At 40.6% G+C, this 17,251-nt stretch overlaps 1 protein-coding gene across 4 annotated transcripts; it reads left to right on the top strand.

The window, feature by feature from the left end:
- The first annotated feature begins 11,232 nt into the window (after positions 1-11,232).
- LOC142150563 (cold-inducible RNA-binding protein B-like) lies at positions 11,233-16,726 on the top strand. 4 transcript variants are annotated; one of them, XR_012691096.1, is made up of 8 exons: positions 11,233-11,339; positions 11,799-11,909; positions 12,022-12,128; positions 12,523-12,643; positions 12,958-13,048; positions 13,151-13,218; positions 16,174-16,262; positions 16,668-16,726. XR_012691096.1 is itself a non-coding variant. In XM_075205765.1 (7 exons), exons 2-7 carry the CDS (start codon positions 11,807-11,809, stop codon positions 16,700-16,702), a joined length of 525 nt encoding a protein of 174 aa, XP_075061866.1. In that variant the 5' UTR covers positions 11,233-11,339; positions 11,799-11,806; the 3' UTR covers positions 16,703-16,726. The 4 variants fall into 4 exon arrangements, 3 of the variants coding, with proteins under 3 accessions (XP_075061866.1, XP_075061885.1, XP_075061874.1); XM_075205765.1 differs by lacking the exon at positions 16,174-16,262; XM_075205784.1 differs by having other exon boundaries at positions 16,174-16,726.
- The last annotated feature ends 525 nt before the right edge of the window (positions 16,727-17,251 follow it).

Genomic DNA, 17,251 nt, shown 5'->3' with positions numbered 1-17,251 from the left:
CCCGCCAGGCCAGTCCGACACTGGCAGTAGGAGACATGAATGGTATATGTACATGTTAACATACATTAACTAGATAAAGCAGCAGAAACTGCCAAGAAATGCATAATTAATCACCAATACATTTGGGAAGTCCATGCATGTGGAAATCCAGGAAGCCTAAGCAGAGATTAATAATACAATGGAAAAATTAGATATCTGTATCCAATTGTCTATAGAGGAAACCAAGTGGTCGATTCAAATACCTGAAGGATACTTTCCTGTTTATCACTAGGCAATGAATTCATATAGGGTCCCCATTTGGAATAAAATTTAAGTACCCTTTTTTCGATTTCTGGAAATGCTGCTCGACTATCTTTACATAATTTAAAAAAGGAGGAGAATAAGATGTCCATTTGTGCAGAATTACTTTTTTTGCAATCGTTAATATAACTGTAAGAACTGGTTTGATATTAGTAGAAGGCAGACTATCTTTCCAGATATCAAAGTTACATAAAGGTAGGGAGATGGGGTCTCTACATAAAGAGGTTCAAAAAGTGGAGATCAAGAAGGCCAGGACTAGGTAAATTTTTCAGCATTATGGAAAAAAATTGCGGATTATAGTCGACACTTCGGGCAGGTACCTTATTCGTCAGTAATGAAATGTCTCCTTTGTGCCTGTGAGATATAAGCCCGGTGAAGTGTCTTAATATGTACTTCCTGCAGTTTAGCTGAGGTTAGAAATTTCAGAATTGTCACGACTGCGAGTAGGCCACTAACCGGTATTAATGCTGCTGAGCAGGGAGGTGCGGAGTCTAACGCACCCCTGGTATTCACTGGGGACCCCCGCAAGGGAGTTTAGGCTTCACTGCAAGGGGATGCACAGGTAGCAGTTCTCCGAGACAGCCACCAGTATAGTGACAAGAGAAGACAGGAGTGCTCAAATGATCCGGGTCAGAACCAGCCAGGCGGAGAGGTACACAGGGATGATCCGAAGAATAGTCAAAAAGAAGCCAAACGTCAGTAACCGGAACAAACAACTAGGTAACAGAAATTAGATAAAAAGGAGAAGTCAATGAGTAGCCGGGTCAGGTAACACGAGCAATAGCAGGATACAGGAACAAAGTGTTGGAGCTGGTGTGTGAACCAAATACTCTGGCACTCTAGTGATGCCATAAGCTTCTTTAAATACAGCAAGGTGTCCCCTGATTGGAGGCGGTCTTTTCGGTGGTCAGGTACGCTGATCGCCGACCGGTGAGTGGCAATATCTATTGCGCATACGTGCGCAGCATGCCCAGAAGAGAGCAAGGAAGCAATTTTGCCTAAGAACACAGCCATGAATAAAGAATGCCACCAAAACATCCACCAAGAGCAACTTCTTCCAACCATCCAAGAACAGTTTGGTGATGAACAATGCCTTTTCCTGCATGATGGAACACCTTGCCATAAGGCAAAAGTGATAAGTAAGTGGCTCGTGGATCAAAACATCGAAATTTTGGGTCCATGGAGAGGAAGCTACCAGATCTTAATCCCATTGAGAACTTGTGGTCAATCCTCAAGAGGTGAGTGGACAAATAAAAACTCACATATTCTGACAAACTCCAAGCATTGATTAGGCAAGAATTGGTGGCCATCAGTCAGTATGTAGCCAGAAGTTGATTGAAAGCATGCCAGGGTGAATTGTATAGGTCTTCAAAATGAAGGGTCAACACTGCAAATATTGACTATTTGCATAAACTTAATGTAATTGTCAATAAAAGCCTTTGACACTTATGAAATTATTGCAATTTTACTTCAGTATACCATAGCAACATCTGACAAAAGGTCTAAAAACAGTGAAGCAGCAAACTTTGTGAAAACCAATACTTGTGTCATTCTCAAAAGTTTTGGCCATGACTGTACATAACATTAAGGTGCCACCTAGACCCTGGAGAATGCCGACTTACCTTCTCTCCTCTCTGGAACCTAAGTTTGCTCTCTCAGAAGCCTTGACACTCTACACCCAAACTAATTGCTCAGAAGAAACCTCTATATTCACATATTGGTGTGCTTTAATATCTGTCCTCCATGGCAAGGCCATTAAAATTGGCGCCCACTTGAAAAAACTATATATTTCCACCAAAAAGAACTTGAATCAAAATTAGCACAACTGGATCTTCAAAACTAGAGACGCCCCTGCCAAATACTTTCAAAAAGAGTTAAATGGTGTTATAAAACAGCTTAACGCCCTTTTTCTGTCCCGTACGAAATCTGTCCGGAATAAGATAAAAGTGATCCATGACTCCCGTGGAAAAAAGTTTGCTCCTTTCAGGATAATCCCACCCTTTCAGGCACCTGCTGTTAGCCTATAAATTGATTGAACAACTTTCTTTTCTGTTTTGTTTGTTTGAGAGGCATGCTCTGGTATCAGTAGCTGCTGGGGAGTGCTGGTGCTATACTGCTATTTGGAGGCTCTTGGGGTGCCTCTTGGTAAATTAACTCTCAATTTAAAAACACATATATGTATGCCCCAAAAATAGGGACTCTCATTGATTAGAGTTAGGACCAGCCTATTAGCTGAAGCACCATGACGTGGTGGGTGGCTTAGCATGCATTTACAAATGTGTGTAACTAAAAATTTGGCATTTTTATGTACAAGTAAAAATTGCAGCTTTGTTACTGGCTAACAGCAGTGTGCTGGGGGATTTTTCTCTGTATTTGTTCCTTTCAGGATAACCCCACCCTTTCAAGCACCTGCAGTTAGCCTATACATTGATTGAGAAACTTTCTCCTCTGTTTGTAAGTTTCACAACCCTGCAGACATTGCAAACCTGTTCGCAAAATATTATGCTAATCTGCGGGCCATTAGTGATACATCCCAACCGACTGCAGACTCAATTTCCACATTCCTTAACCACTTGCACCTCCCCTTCCTAGATGGTGAGAGCTTAGCACTTCTTAATCTCCCCTGGTCCCAGCGAGAAGTAGAGAAGGTTATCAGACGCCTTCTGAAAGACAAGGCCGCTGGTCCGGAAGGATATATTAACGTCTTCTATAACACTTTCTAGATGAATTGGCTCAGTTTCTAACTAAATTGTACAATAGCATTACGAGCGGCGACAGCTTTCCACCTGAAATGCTGGAGGTACAAATTGTTTAGATCCCAAAGGCTGGTAAGGATCACTCTGACTGCAAGAATTACGGGCATATAGCCTTACTTAACACTTATCTAAAGATCTTTGCAAAATGAATCCACTTCATCATCCGGATCAGGTAGGCTTCATACCGAGCCGTCAGGCACCGGATAATACTCGCTGCATCCTGATTGCTGTTGATCTCTTTACTGGGGCCCGGGAAGAGCTTAGATACAGAAAAAGACTCCTTTTTCTTTAATCTTCCAGGCAGCTCTGGGATGTACCGAAGTAATACAGTAGGCAGAGCCATAAAAAAGACAGATATACTGTAAATTAAGACTTTATTTAGTGGCTGAACTGAGAACATGTTTCCCAAACTCGAATTCGAGTCACATTTTGTATAATCAGAATGCTATAAAAATATGAATTTGTAAATAATAAAACGGAGAATATTGAAAACTCAGAACTTGCAGTTCCTCTTATTTTCTCCAGCTGATGAGGTCATAAACTGTTAAACTGACACTTACAGGTGAACTCACTGATTAGATCCAACGGCATTGGAGGTTCCCCCAAGACTGCTGACCTGAGCGAAGGATAGACAACTGGAGGTCAAGTTGGACACAGGACTCTGACTTTAACCCGAGTGAGTAGCTTTCTACTCGTTAGACTTCTCTGTTTAGAGCTGCCTCATGTCCTTCTAAGCAGTATCAGGCACGCAGATCTGTAAGTCTCAGATTTATACAGTAATTACTAACCCTGTCTTGTCCTAGATGAAGTATGTCTGTGTGCATGAATGTTTCTGTATCTATCATATAATGTATAAAGGAAAAATGACTGCATAAGATACCCAATCAAAGACTGCACTTCTCGCTTGCAACCAGAGTCCTAGTCCTAGTCTCTTGTCCTTGTCTAGTCTCTCGAGAACTGTGACCACTGGGTTGTGGATATCTTAGAGTCTCCTAGCTCATATGTGGATTGGAAAAAGTGACGGGTAAAGTACACGGTAAAAGTGTGATAAGATCGCCCACTGAGTTTGGTCAGGGTCCCCTGCGTTTTCTAGTTGGTACCCATGTGAGGCGCCAGAGACCAGGAGGTGCCGGTGTTTTTCTTGTAAATCTTGCTGCTATAGTTTGCTTTCTAATACCATAACCTCATGGACATTGAAATTGTGATTTGCATAATAGCATTAGTTGCATTTCTAGTTGGAATTATGGTCCTGTACATATTTTGGAAAGCTCGCAGAGGTATTGAAGGCATGAGGGACTTACTCTTTTAAGAAACCTATATGTCCCTTTTTTTGTGTAAGTGGTGTAAATGCTTGCTGATTTTACAGAAAGGGAGTACCTTCATGAGGCCTGATTTGATAGCAGTCACAGATAGTAGCCTTAGAGGGGGCATATACAATAGATTTTACCCGGAACACAAATACTGAGAGTTTACTGCCATAATAGGTTGTCACATTGAAAGGAGATACATTGAGACACGTGTAGGAGAACAATGGGTGAACACTTTAGACACCATCCCCAGAAATATATCTTAGAAGGGAGAATCTGTAATCTGGCCAAAGTTTAAAAGAATTTTGCAGACCTTCGTCCCAGATACTGTCAAAGTAGCTATTTTGCACAGACATCCACTCTACGGATAGTCCACAAGACCGGAGATCCACTATAAGTATAGTCCACAGAACCGGACATCCACTCCAAGGATAGTCCACAGAACAGGACATCCACTACAAGGTCAGTCCACAGAAACTAGATAAGAGTCCCTATTTGGACTCAACAGAATAATATCTATATGGGAAATATAGATAGTAAACAGATAAATGACAGCAGCTCCCCCATAGACATGATGCGCAAGATTTTAGGTAATGGGGGAATAGAAGGTCTGCTGGAATTATTCAAAAGACCAGGGATAGGTAAAGAAGAAACATTATATCCTATATAGATACAACCGATACACAAGTCATACCACCCTTTTATAAAGAAACACAAACTAGAAGATAAACTTCTAAATTGGTTGAAGGTCTCTGAACAAATCCTACTGGAACAAGAGACACAAGAGATAGAGGAAAGTATCAGTGCATTTACCCTAAGTCAGCACTGTGACATTGAGGCACATCCCAGCACATCTGGTTATGGAAATCAAGCTAGGGAGAGGAGGTGGAGATGCCACAAGTATGATTGTCAGTACAGTAATTCAGCAGAGGATCAATTGTGTGTAATATGTGGTTCCCCATGGACAGTGACCTGTAGACCCTGTTACACAATACAGCCACCCACAGGACCAAGGACAGACGTAAGGGGATATAAAGGCAATGCAGGGAAAATAATACACATGACCAAGAAAAATACCTGGAGGTATAATTGCCCACAAATACATTTGTGGAGAGACTCTGCCTGCACCATGTGTAAGGCAACAAACTTTGATATGATACTAGCCCCGACAGCACCTCCGCATTCATATGAAGGCACAGTTGTACAAAAACTGCAAACAACCCCGGTTACGGGATTGTACACTGTATAGAGTCAGACCACACCAGGTAGACCTGCGGAAGGTGGGAAACAAGTGATCCCTGACCGGCTGGTCAACTGGTTTAAACCATGGTCACCCACTGATCAAATGTCATTAGCAGGAGATGTTCCAAACATTGACAAAAACCCTATGAGATTTGCCAGATATATGGCACATTTACAGACATTTTATAATGCATCATGGTTTGATCTGGACTAACTGACAAAGGTCATTGTGGGAAATTATACAGCAGTACAGATAGCTGAAACTCCAGCCCAGCATAATGCTACAAACATACCTGTGCCCACAGAAGCACAGACAAAGGAGAGTATTAGTGGTGAATGGTGAATGGCAGAATGTACGGTATACTGTGAAGGGAAAATTAGGGACATGCCCACACAAGATGTGCCACAGGGGAAAAATCAACCTGAGACAGAATATTTCACGCAATGCCGACAGAGACATATGGATTATGGGTTTGGTCATGTCACTGCTAGGGACATACACATATTAAAAAATGCATTTTTGGGAGGCTTAAATCCCGACCTCCTCAAGACTCTTAAAGTCATTCGGCCTGAATATGCAATTTTAACCCCTGATGTCTTACTGACAGTACCGAGATCTATTGAGGTAGATAGTAAGGAGAAACAGGACAGAGAGAGGATGACACAGCCCATATATGTGGTACAGCCTGATGTTACACAATCTAGGTGTCCACAATTCAAATCAAGACAGGGCAGACTGACACCTGACACCACTAACATAAAATGAAGCCTTAGGTCCCAGGAATGTGTGAAGAAGAGACTGTATTTTCACTGCCTTCAGAGAAGACACATAAAGAGAGATTGTCCAAACGCAGCAGAACCCAGAGCTGACCTCAAAGAAAAGACAGCATAGGAACACAGCCCCCAGAGTCACATACTCCCCAGTTTATCAGTCACCTTTGGTCCACAATGTACAGCACCACTAAAAAAAGGAAACTAGAGGAAACCACAGCACTAGTAGATTCTGGTTCCGCCACTTCAGTTTTACAATCTAGACTGGTACCAGGCAATTTAATCTCCTCTACAGTGGTGCCAGCCACAGGGTTAGATGAACAGATACAATTGCTACAAAAGAAAACGCCCCTGCATGTCCAAGTAAATTACACCGTAGTAATAGACTGCAGTTTTTAGTGTCTGACAGTTGCCCCATGAACCTACCAGGAGCTGATTTACTGTCAGCCCTTAATGCCACAATACAATATAAAAATGGAGAGGTAACTCACACCAGACAGTTTAGGCCTCCTTGCCTTTGACAATACACACAACTCCTTATGACAGTTAACGTATATGATGCAAAACAAGAGGTAGATTTAAAGTTTATCTGCCAACGGGTCAACTCTGACCTTTGGGCCAAGGGCAAAATGGATGTAGGCCTTATGCCAGTACAAGCTGTACATATTAAATTGAAACCAGGGGCACATCCAGTAAAAGTTAAACAATACCCCCTAAGGCCAGATCAAATAGCAGCCATACATAAACAAATAGGGGACTACTTAAAAGCTGGGGTACTTAAAGAGTGCCGATCCAGCTGGAACTCATCCCTTTTCCCAATCAGGAAGAAGTCTCCTAATACAGATGGGACCCCATCTTTTAGATCTAAGTGAGGTCAACAAACGTATTATAAATTCCCCCATTGTGCCCAATCCACACACATTATTGAACCAAATTCCCCCTATGTCACAATGGTTCTCGTTGATAGACCTTGCAAATGCTTTTTTCTCTGTCCCCATCACAGAGGACAGTCAGCAGTGTTTTGGATTTACACATCAGAACAAACAATAAACTTGGACAAGATTACCATAAGATGGCGCTAGCAGCCCAAGTGAATACTCAGAAGCCATGGCTCTTGTATTAAAAGACTGGTTGCTGTGCCGCATCTCCACTGTAGTCATACAGTATGTGGATAACCCCTTTAAAACACTAACACAAAATATTGTTATTATATAATCACCTGTTGAATCATATTTAATAAGAAACAAATATAAAAATATCCTGTACTGCACAGCGTTAATCTTATAGCAAAGCAACCAACATAATTTGATTGCAGCACGGTGGCTAAGTGGTTAGCACTTCTGCCTCACAGTGCTGGGGTCATGAGTTCAATTCCCAACCATGGCCTAATCTGTGTGGAGTTTGTGTGGGTTTCCTCCAGGTGCTCTGGTTTCCTCCCACACTCCAAAACCATACTAGTAGGTTAATTAGCTGCTATCAAAAATTGACCCTAGTCTTTGTCTGTGTGTGTATGTTAGGGAGAGGGACTGATGTGAATGAGTTCTTTGTACAGTGCTGCGCAGGGGCGGATCTAGAAATTTTTTCTACCCCGGGCGATATAGGGGGGCAAGTTAAGCCCCGCCCCCTTTCTAACTTCTAAGGCTGCCGGCAGCTGCACAGTATGTGCAGGACCGTTCGGCAGTGATAATGTGCTGTCCCGCTGCTCTGATTGTGTTTAAAACGGCAGCCCCTGCTAGGGGGGGCGATCGCCCCCCCCCCCCCCTGGATCCGCCACTGGTGCTGCGGAATCAGTGGCCCTATCTAAATAGTTGGTGATGATTGTGTTTGAGCAATCTACAATCTAGCACACCAATCCTCACTGGATCACCAGGATTTGTTTAAATACATGAAAAAAAATATTTTCAACATTATTCTTTTTCACAAGACGCACCGTTAATGTAATTCCTTTGGCGTTGTGGCACTAGACATTAAGCTATATATCCCACAGCATGGGTGAAAGTGGGGGGAATCCAGCCACATCTAACTGCAAAAGAACAAGTCCATTCTGGCATTCTGACAGTGCAACCTCAGACTGCAGGTCTATCTTTGTGTGACCAGCCCAGCCTAGAGCTGTTTGTGGCCTTTCAGGGGGAAAGCTGATTGTCCCCATGCATTAGCAGTAACCAGACCTGGCTAGAAGTGCTGGTGCTAATTCTCTTTCTTGGGGAGGAGGGGAGTTTTTATTTAAACCTTTTTTCTCTAGTAAAGACATGAGCTGATTATGATGATGATCATAGTTGCCAGTTTCCGCTTATAACAAGCGGAATTAGGCTTGTTGGTTTTTTTTAAGTTGCGGGTTTTTTAAGCTTGCTGCGGGTTTGCGGGTTTTTGGGCTTTATGAGCTTGGGTTCATCGCTATCAAAACACTTTATTTTTTTTACTAAAAAAAAAAAAAAAGCTTTATTGCATATTAACATATTAATTGCCTAAGCCTTAGGCCCTAAGGTGAAACTCCATGCCCTCTGACTGCAAGGAAACCGAGTATTATTCTAATTACATTCACTTGTAATCTTGTATTTGTCCCTGACTGGTCACCATTCATAGTAGATGAATAAAGTATTGGAATTATTAACTCTCATTCAATGCATCTTAATAGCAGTGAGTACACAATTGGTCAATGTTTTACTGTACCAGATGCTGAATGAAACATTGTATAGTATTTTATTTGTATTTTATCCAATGTTCTATTGAGGAAATATTGAAGAGAGATTGTAGAAATCTTTATATGTATTTATTTAGTAAAGGAACAATAAGCGTTGTGGTTTTCAGTACACTAACACCCCTGTCCCCTGTAAGTTAGGCTTTTTGTGGCTATTTATGATTGGTTTGGGTTTGTTTTGATTTCAGAGTTGGCAACCCTGATGATGGTGATCATCAGCACTTGTCTTTACATCACTGCTGGAGCAGCCACAACGTATACGCTTAACAGGCTTATCTACAGATGCGTCCAATTCTGAATAGGCGGCATCTCTTTGGGACATACTACACTTACCAGAGCATACCTTTACAGTAAATGTTGCAATTGCATAACCCTTATCCACCTCTCCAGGCTTATTGGCACGCCACACTCTAAATTTTTGCTGTGTTACTGTATCCAACTGTATACTATTCTCACTATGTTCTGTGTTATATCTTTCTTATATGTATTTTGTGAATTCTCTCCAGGGCTGTAGGGATGTATGAATTTGTCAACAGCCTGTTATTTTATTGTTTTGTATATTTGTAGCTTTTGTTTGCTATCTGCTTTTGAGTTGTGCTTTGTTTTTGTCAGAGCTTTGTTGTGCTATTGTTATGCCCCTTCGGATTCATTAAAATACAGCGATAAAACACACACAAGACACAAAGCACCAAAACCGGGGGCGGGGCGGGAGGAGAGGAAAGAAGCGGGAACAAAAGCAATGACAAATGGTTGTGACTCCACACCCATGATCAGTGTTTACAGGAACACATTATTTCAAGTTCCTGTATCCTCATTTCTTTCTGGTGCACGCAGGGGGAAGGGGTTAAGAGCTGTAAAACCTGTTTTTTTTTAAATACAGAAATATCATGTGAAAGAGGCAGAAAAGATGGTGTTAGATTAACCCTATGTTACTGTTTATAATGGTTACAGCACCCTTTACATGTACAGGTCTTGTCACTATTCCTAAATAAAGCTAAACGCAGACTATTACTATTTGTTAATATTGAATGGTGGCCCCCTTTTTTAACTTGACTTTTACATGTATCGCCATCTGATGGCGTTTGCTGAATACTCCCTGAAGTGTGATTATGATAAATACCCCCATTCTGACCCATTTACACAAAGTCACTCTTCGTGCAATGTCGAAGGGTTGATGATAATGGAGTAAAGTCATATAACTTGCTCTAATTCCAGCCAGCACACAGACTGTTACATTAACATTGTATATTCCCCGGGAAGATTGCAGGAAATTGCACTGTATTAATTTGATGTTTTACATTAACGACTCCAAAACCTTAAATAAATATACCATGTGTTGCGATGTAGCACCGAAATTGTAGAACTTGATACATATATTACATCTAATGTACGTACTTTTCCGTACACTACATACATTTTCGCTATTATTTCATAGTTCTTTTTTATTTTACATTACATACATGCCTTTAGAATTATTAATTTAAACCATCGACTATCACATTTAAACAAGATTCAAAAGGCCGATTCATCCGGTAGGCTGAGAAACACGTCTAGTCACGCAGACACGCTTGTGTAACAAGCAGCCATCTTAATTGCCAGAGCCGTCTAGCTGCTCGTTTCTTCTTACGGCGCTGACAAGTTTGCTTAACATGAACATTTATTTATTTTGCAAATATTTCATTGTACACGTAAGTCTCCAATCACGTCCTAGATAACATTGTAAGAGTAACGAGGTGCGCATTGAGAGCTTCGGGTTTTATTTTCGAGAACGACTTATATTATTGAGATATCCCAACCCTAAAATGGCGCCTAAATGGCCTGTTGCGTGTCTTTGTGTAGACAGCATGTCCGTGTAATGGCGGCTCATCCTCACACAGCAGCAGAGAGCATCCTAGCACAACACGTGATGATTACCACACCCGCACGTTAAGAAGAACCCATACTCCTTTCTAAGGGGACAAACCGCATACACTAAACAGGGAAACTATTCCTCTGACCGAGACAAAAGCAATATAGTGATTATTTACACATATTCCTCTATATATTATACAGCTTGGTTGAAGTTTACGGGGTATTATCTGCATTAACTATATCTAGATGTAAGACTATTTCCAGAAAGAGCTAGATGGTACAGTCCACACTGATAATGAATAATGCATGAGGTGGGCGGGGCGATACAGAGTATATAAGAGTGGGACGGGACATTTTTGCGCACTCTGCGTCCTCGCCTTTCGTTTGTTCTGTCCAGACAATAATCCTCTCCAGGTAAGGCCGATCAGTTGGCGCTCTTTCTTTGTACGTCCTTTTATTGTGCTCAATGATTATTTTTCAAAGTTAAATTTAGTATAGATTCTTGTGTACATGCAACTTTAGTGCCGCTCTGCTTCAGACTTTTTTGGTTTCTCTAAATTATAACCTGTTTTAGTTATAACATATATTCGTGAATGTTACCTCTGCCCTCAATGTGTAGCCCATTCAGAAATACTATATTTTTTATTTTTTGTTTGGCTAATTCAAACCAGCAGTATTTAGAATCGTAGAATCGCTATTCCCATCGCGCTTTGCATCCATTTCCCTTCCCCCTCTCCTCGCCGTCTCTCAGTGGCCATGTTGCCTTGCGGCATCTAGTGACGTCATAATGGCACGCTTCCGCCTTCATGGAACCACGAGGTGGCGGCCATTTTATGGCTGTGGTAACCTTGTGCACTCCCTTTGTCTTTACAGATCTCATCATGTCTTCTGACGAAGGAAAACTTTTTATCGGCGGTCTGAGCTTTGACACCAACGAGGGGAATCTGGAAGAGGTGTTCTGCAAATATGGTCCGATCACAGAGGGTGAGTCATTGAAAACCAGTATATATTTATTATTAATGGTTCATCCCAGTTGGCGCCAAATTATCCGGTACTGTGATCGTAACTGACTTTTTTTGACTTGTTTTGTTTTCAGTGGTTGTGGTAAAGGATCGGGAAACTAAGAGATCCAGGGGATTTGGCTTTGTTACGTATGAGAACCCAGAGGATGCCAAAGATGCCTTGCAGGCAATGAATGGAAAGGTGAGTCTTGTCTGAACGAGTTTCACATTATACTGGGTGTTTTGTTGTTTGCTGACTGCTCGCTGTAAATGTTGAAGCTGCTACACAGCTTAGATGTGAAGTAGCAAATCTGCTAATTTGTTTCCTAAGCATTGTTCCAAGACATGGCTTGGAATTTTATTTTAGGTAAAGATGTTGAATACTCCAATATATGTTTGAATTTTATTTATTTGCTAATCAACGCTATAATTTGTTGTAGTACAATGTGTAACTGACTAAAGTGGTTTGTTCCCTTAACGGCCAAAGGGGATTCCTCTGGGGTAGAAATGCAGCTTTATGCTGGGTGGATATATTTAAATGTAATTGTGACCATCCTGCAGTGGAAAGATGTATAAACTTTACTATATTTTTATAGTCTGTGGATGGACGTCAGATTCGTGTGGATCAGGCTGGCAAGTCCTCTGGTGACAGGAGAGGAGGTTACAGAGGAGGCTCATCTGGAGGAAGAGGATTCTTCCGTGGTGGCAGAGGACGTGGTATGTTTTTGGGGTTTTTGTTTATACCAATCCAGATACCTATATAATCATACTGGGCATAAATGTAAAATTATTCTAGTGGTTCATGAAAGTGAAGTCTAAGCTATGAACACACATGGCAAGCATGTATATTTACTATAAAGTGTTTTAATTGAGAGTTCAAACTTACAATGCCATGATCATGTAATGTTGCATAAATGCCTTGGAGTATATCGCGTAATCACTAAATATTCTGTATATTCCCATATACAGACAAGGCTGTAACTGTAAGCTTACCTACTGTTTATGTATATCTACTTGCATTTTTCATTTAGGTGGCGGTGACAGGGGCTATGGAAGCAGCAGGTTTGAGAGCAGGAGTGGAGGATATGGTGGCAGTGGTGGCTCAAGGGATTATTATGGCAGGTGAGATTCTTGGAACTAGTATTGACTATTGCTCTAAATAAGTGATCATTGCTGGCTAGTGTGGATTTTGTCATGGAGTCTAACTTTTGTTTTGTGTTTTAGTGGCAGGAGTCAAGGAGGTTATAGTGATCGCTCAGGAGGATCCTACAGAGACAGCTATGATAGCTATGGTAAGTAGTTTAGTCAGGGGCATTTTAAAATGTAAAGATTTGGGGGTGGGACATGTCTGCTGTTATATGCTACATCTCTGTATTTGGAAGGGCTTGCAGTTAGTTTCAGCAGCCCAGTGACTAAACTGGTTAAAGTAAGGTTTACAAGCTTTAGCTGCAGTCTACATGGGATGGGGTTATATCTTAGTGTAGGGAACTAATGTTAGGATCTGACCTATGCTTCAAGTGCCTTTACAACTGTGCCTGCTTCTTGTCCTCAGCTACACACAACGAGTAAAATACCTTCCTGACTCAAGATCATCCTTCCAATGGCTGTATTTATAAAGATTTTTGGAGCTTCGCAGAATCGTTAATATGTAGTACATCTAACTGTTCACTTTTTTATATCTGTTTAAGTATCTCTACAGCCTCACTGGTAGTAACGGAACAGCTGTCCTAAAGGGTGTAAAGCGAATAACTTTTATATTGTTACTTTTAATGTTATGGTTTCATATTGTTAGACTTCTCACCCTACTATGTTTTGCTGTTCCATTGAGGCTGCTCTGTTGAGCTCCTCTTGCATAAATGCATTTGAGCAGGTTCATGCTTCAATAAATGGTTTCTGCTCAGATGGAGTGAAGCTTCTGCATTAGCAGCCCTTTTCTGTTAATGGACATGCTCTCCTAACAGCGTGATCTTGTACGATCTCTTGCTGTTTGTGTATATAGTTAAGGGGCCTGGGACCCTGTAGCTTTTGGGTTTTTTCTTTTGAGCAAGTACAGTTTGAAAAATGATCCTTTAGTGTAACAAGGTAGGATGGATTCTTGGTGCGCTGTAAATAGTGGCAAAACCTCCTTGATATATCTAAAGTGAACAATCTGATCTCTTAACAATGTCACAAGAAGTTCTTGAATGTTTGTTTATATTGTCCTTTTCTTTTTACAAAAAAATGCAATTATTGTATTGAAGTGGTTACAGAATTCTTGTGTTCTACTTCCGCTTGGCTTCACGAAGCCTATTAAAAGACCATCTGAAAAGAAATATGCTCATGCCATTTACCTTCTGCACAACACTGAGGTGGGAGTTTTCACATAGTAGGGGCACCTAGACTACTTGACTAGCATTAAGACTCTTAAGGTTTTCCACCTTCGGGTGATTACTGTTGGTGGACTGTACATGCCCCCCTGCAACATTTGACATACTATCTGAAGTTCTCATGGCAGGCTTCTTTTGTGTTGCCATGGCTGTGATACAGCTTTGCTGTAAATTGGCTATTTAGAACTGCAGCTTTAGCATGTGAAGACCATAATAGAAACTTGCAGGAGAGGTTATGTACAGTTGAGAGAAGCTGCCTAAAGGTGGATACCATATCATTACTGTGGTTTACAGGAGCTTGCATTAATGGGGTTATAGCAGTTGCATAAGTAATTATGGAAGTAAAGCAGCCTGAAATAACTATGTAACTGCCAAGGTTTTACAGTTGAAGTCAGTGATATAAGCAAGTACATATACATGTCAAATCAATGGATCCAACATGCCTCCAATGCACATGTATAAGGACTTGCTCCATATTCGGTGTCCTAAAGAACAGTAGGATTTCTCTAGTTTATACTTTAATTAAGCATTGCTGGGTAAAAAGTCTATTCTGTTCACTGGCAAATGGGTTTGTGGCATTCTTCACATTCACATTGCCATTATATGGTGCTACAGGTTACCTGCACTTTACCATGGAGTACAAAGACCAGACCAGAATAGTTTAATCACTGGCTGAATTGCTTCATATTTGCAGAAGCAGCCACTTCATATAATTCTGCATACTAACAGTTTGTTAGGCAATCTGGTTATCATGCAGAATATAATACATAGCTTTTAATAAGTTACAAACAAGCAAACTGAATAGACAGACATGCTTTGCATAAATTCAGTATGAATTGTCTGATTTACACATGGACAGTGAGGCCAGTGGTGCTACAGTAACTTGGTCTCTGCTTTGACATGTATAATATCAAAAAAGGACACTATTCTAAAGATGTAGGGTGAGTTGCAGCTGTCCAAACTACTTATTACTGCAGTAGAATGTAATGGTAATAGTAAGAAATTTAACTTGTGATTCTGAGAACTTTGGTGTTTAGAAGTCTTTTACAAAAATAACCTACCCCTCAACATTTATATCCTCAAGCAGTCTCCTGACTCCTTAATAGTTGTTAAAATGTCATGACTGGCTTTGGGCACACAGTAACCAAACAATTTCCTGTGGTGTACAGCAGTCTGCAAATAGGATGCTGGTACAGGCCACAGGTGAATTGGGAACTATTTCTGGTTAACATGTAGATGTTCATAAGAGCGAAGAAGCTGCAGAAGCCAGCATCACATATACATCAGTCAACATTTAGTGTAGTTGGCATTAATACTTGTAATGCTCTTAAAGGGTGGGTTGACAAAGTCATGTTGGTACTATACTGTTGCCTCCTGAGAATCCTCTGCTAGAGTACAGAATCTACAGTGTCCTTGGAGAAGTCAAGTGTTGTGCATCCTGTGAAGCCTGACGAAAGCTGCTCTTGGCTAGTTCAGTTGTGGAATTAGTCCGGTAACTTGAGGTAACTCTTGCTCATGTCCACATCCCTCTTCCTTGTGCTCACATTGTGACTGAAACCTCCTAATTGGCTTATTCACTTAATTATTGAAACCCGGTGCTATTGTGCTTCTAATTTCATTGGCAAAACATTCTGTTCGGATAACTGACCGTCTGGTTTCTGCCTACAGCACTTACAGAATCTTTATACAATCTCCCTTTGGATATTCAGATTTGCTAGCACTCAATACTTTTCCCTGTTAAAATAAAATTTTGTTGAAAATGGCCATGCACCAGTTTTAGTACTTTCAGAGCCTAAATCTCTTCACATTCTGTTTTAAGATTGACCACCTCCATTTGCAAGACTGGCTTCCTTGCAAACTTTATTTTTTTTTTTTTTCCAGGTTAGTGATAACTACCACTAAACTTGGCAGTTGTTGGTAGTTTCATAGCTGGCTGCAGAGTAGAGTGTAATACCCAGTGTGAAATACAGGTAAGTTGTCTTAATAAACATGGATGCTTATTCAGGACAGTAGCTCAATAGAATAGTCTCTGCTTTTACAAAAATCAAAACCTGTCTTGTGGTAGTATTAAAGGGATGTTAGGTATTGAAGGTATGTGTATGCTATATTATGTATGTGAATAAGCTGCAGGCACGTTTATATGGTAAAGGCATGAGTACTTAAGATGGCAATGTTAAAGGGCTGAGGAAATTATTGACTAAAGTAGAGCAGGTTAGATTAGTATCTGTTTGTAGGTGATGTACTCCCCTAATAAGTATACCCATATAAGCTATTGCTATATATGCATAGCTTTATCTTCTGGGGAATCTGTTTACTTTCTGGTCTTTAAAATACAAATTTCTAACATTTTTGTTTTTCTCATATTTAATCAATAGGTGCTGCAGATGAATCAACGGGGGGGTCTGTGTAATAAAGATTTATTTTCATAAAAAAATTGTTTTGTGATCATTTGGTATCATAAGTCCTAATATGTCTTTAGAGCTTGTGTTCAGTCTCTGATGTTTAGAAGGTTTTAAAGATTTGTATGGTATTGAGGGAAGCGATGTTGATACTTAGAGCAATATAATTTTGCACATCTGTCAATTCGCAAAATAACTTGCAAACTTAAAAGAGTTTGCTTTTGATAAGATGATATTGCAACACTGAACATGATCTTCATTAGTACATCTGTTAACTGCATCTTGCAGTAGTTTACTTACTTGCAAGTGTCATAAGAATTGGGGGGTTTGTTGACACTGAACAAAAGATGAGTAGAATTCTATTTAACTGTCAGAAGAATATAAAATGCAACAGAAAATTCCTGCTGAGATGACATGCCTATTTAATGCTGAGCCATAACAGGAAGGTCTTCAAAGTACACAAGTGTTTGTCCACAAAACTATTTTAATGTAGTTTGTGGGGCTAGTTTTAAGCTGTGTGATGTCCTGACACTGCAAAGAAAGGGTACTGCATTACGAAA

The sequence above is a fragment of the Mixophyes fleayi genome, chromosome 1 (genome assembly GCF_038048845.1).
Source record: "Mixophyes fleayi isolate aMixFle1 chromosome 1, aMixFle1.hap1, whole genome shotgun sequence".
Classification (NCBI taxonomy): Eukaryota; Metazoa; Chordata; class Amphibia; order Anura; family Limnodynastidae; genus Mixophyes; species Mixophyes fleayi.
This window is presented reverse-complemented; position numbering and strand designations above follow the sequence as displayed.

What these genes read in the sequence shown, in the direction of transcription:
- LOC142150563 (XM_075205765.1), top strand. Translation starts at nt 11,807, where the DNA reads ATGTCTTCTGACGAAGGAAAACTTTTTATCGGCGGTCTGAGCTTTGAC. An exon ending in CCGTGGTGGCAGAGGACGTG is followed by an intron (nt 12,644 to 12,957) that starts GTATGTTTTTGG and finishes TTTTTCATTTAG; the next exon opens with GTGGCGGTGACAGGGGCTAT. An exon ending in TCAAGGGATTATTATGGCAG is followed by an intron (nt 13,049 to 13,150) that starts GTGAGATTCTTG and finishes TTTGTGTTTTAG; the next exon opens with TGGCAGGAGTCAAGGAGGTT.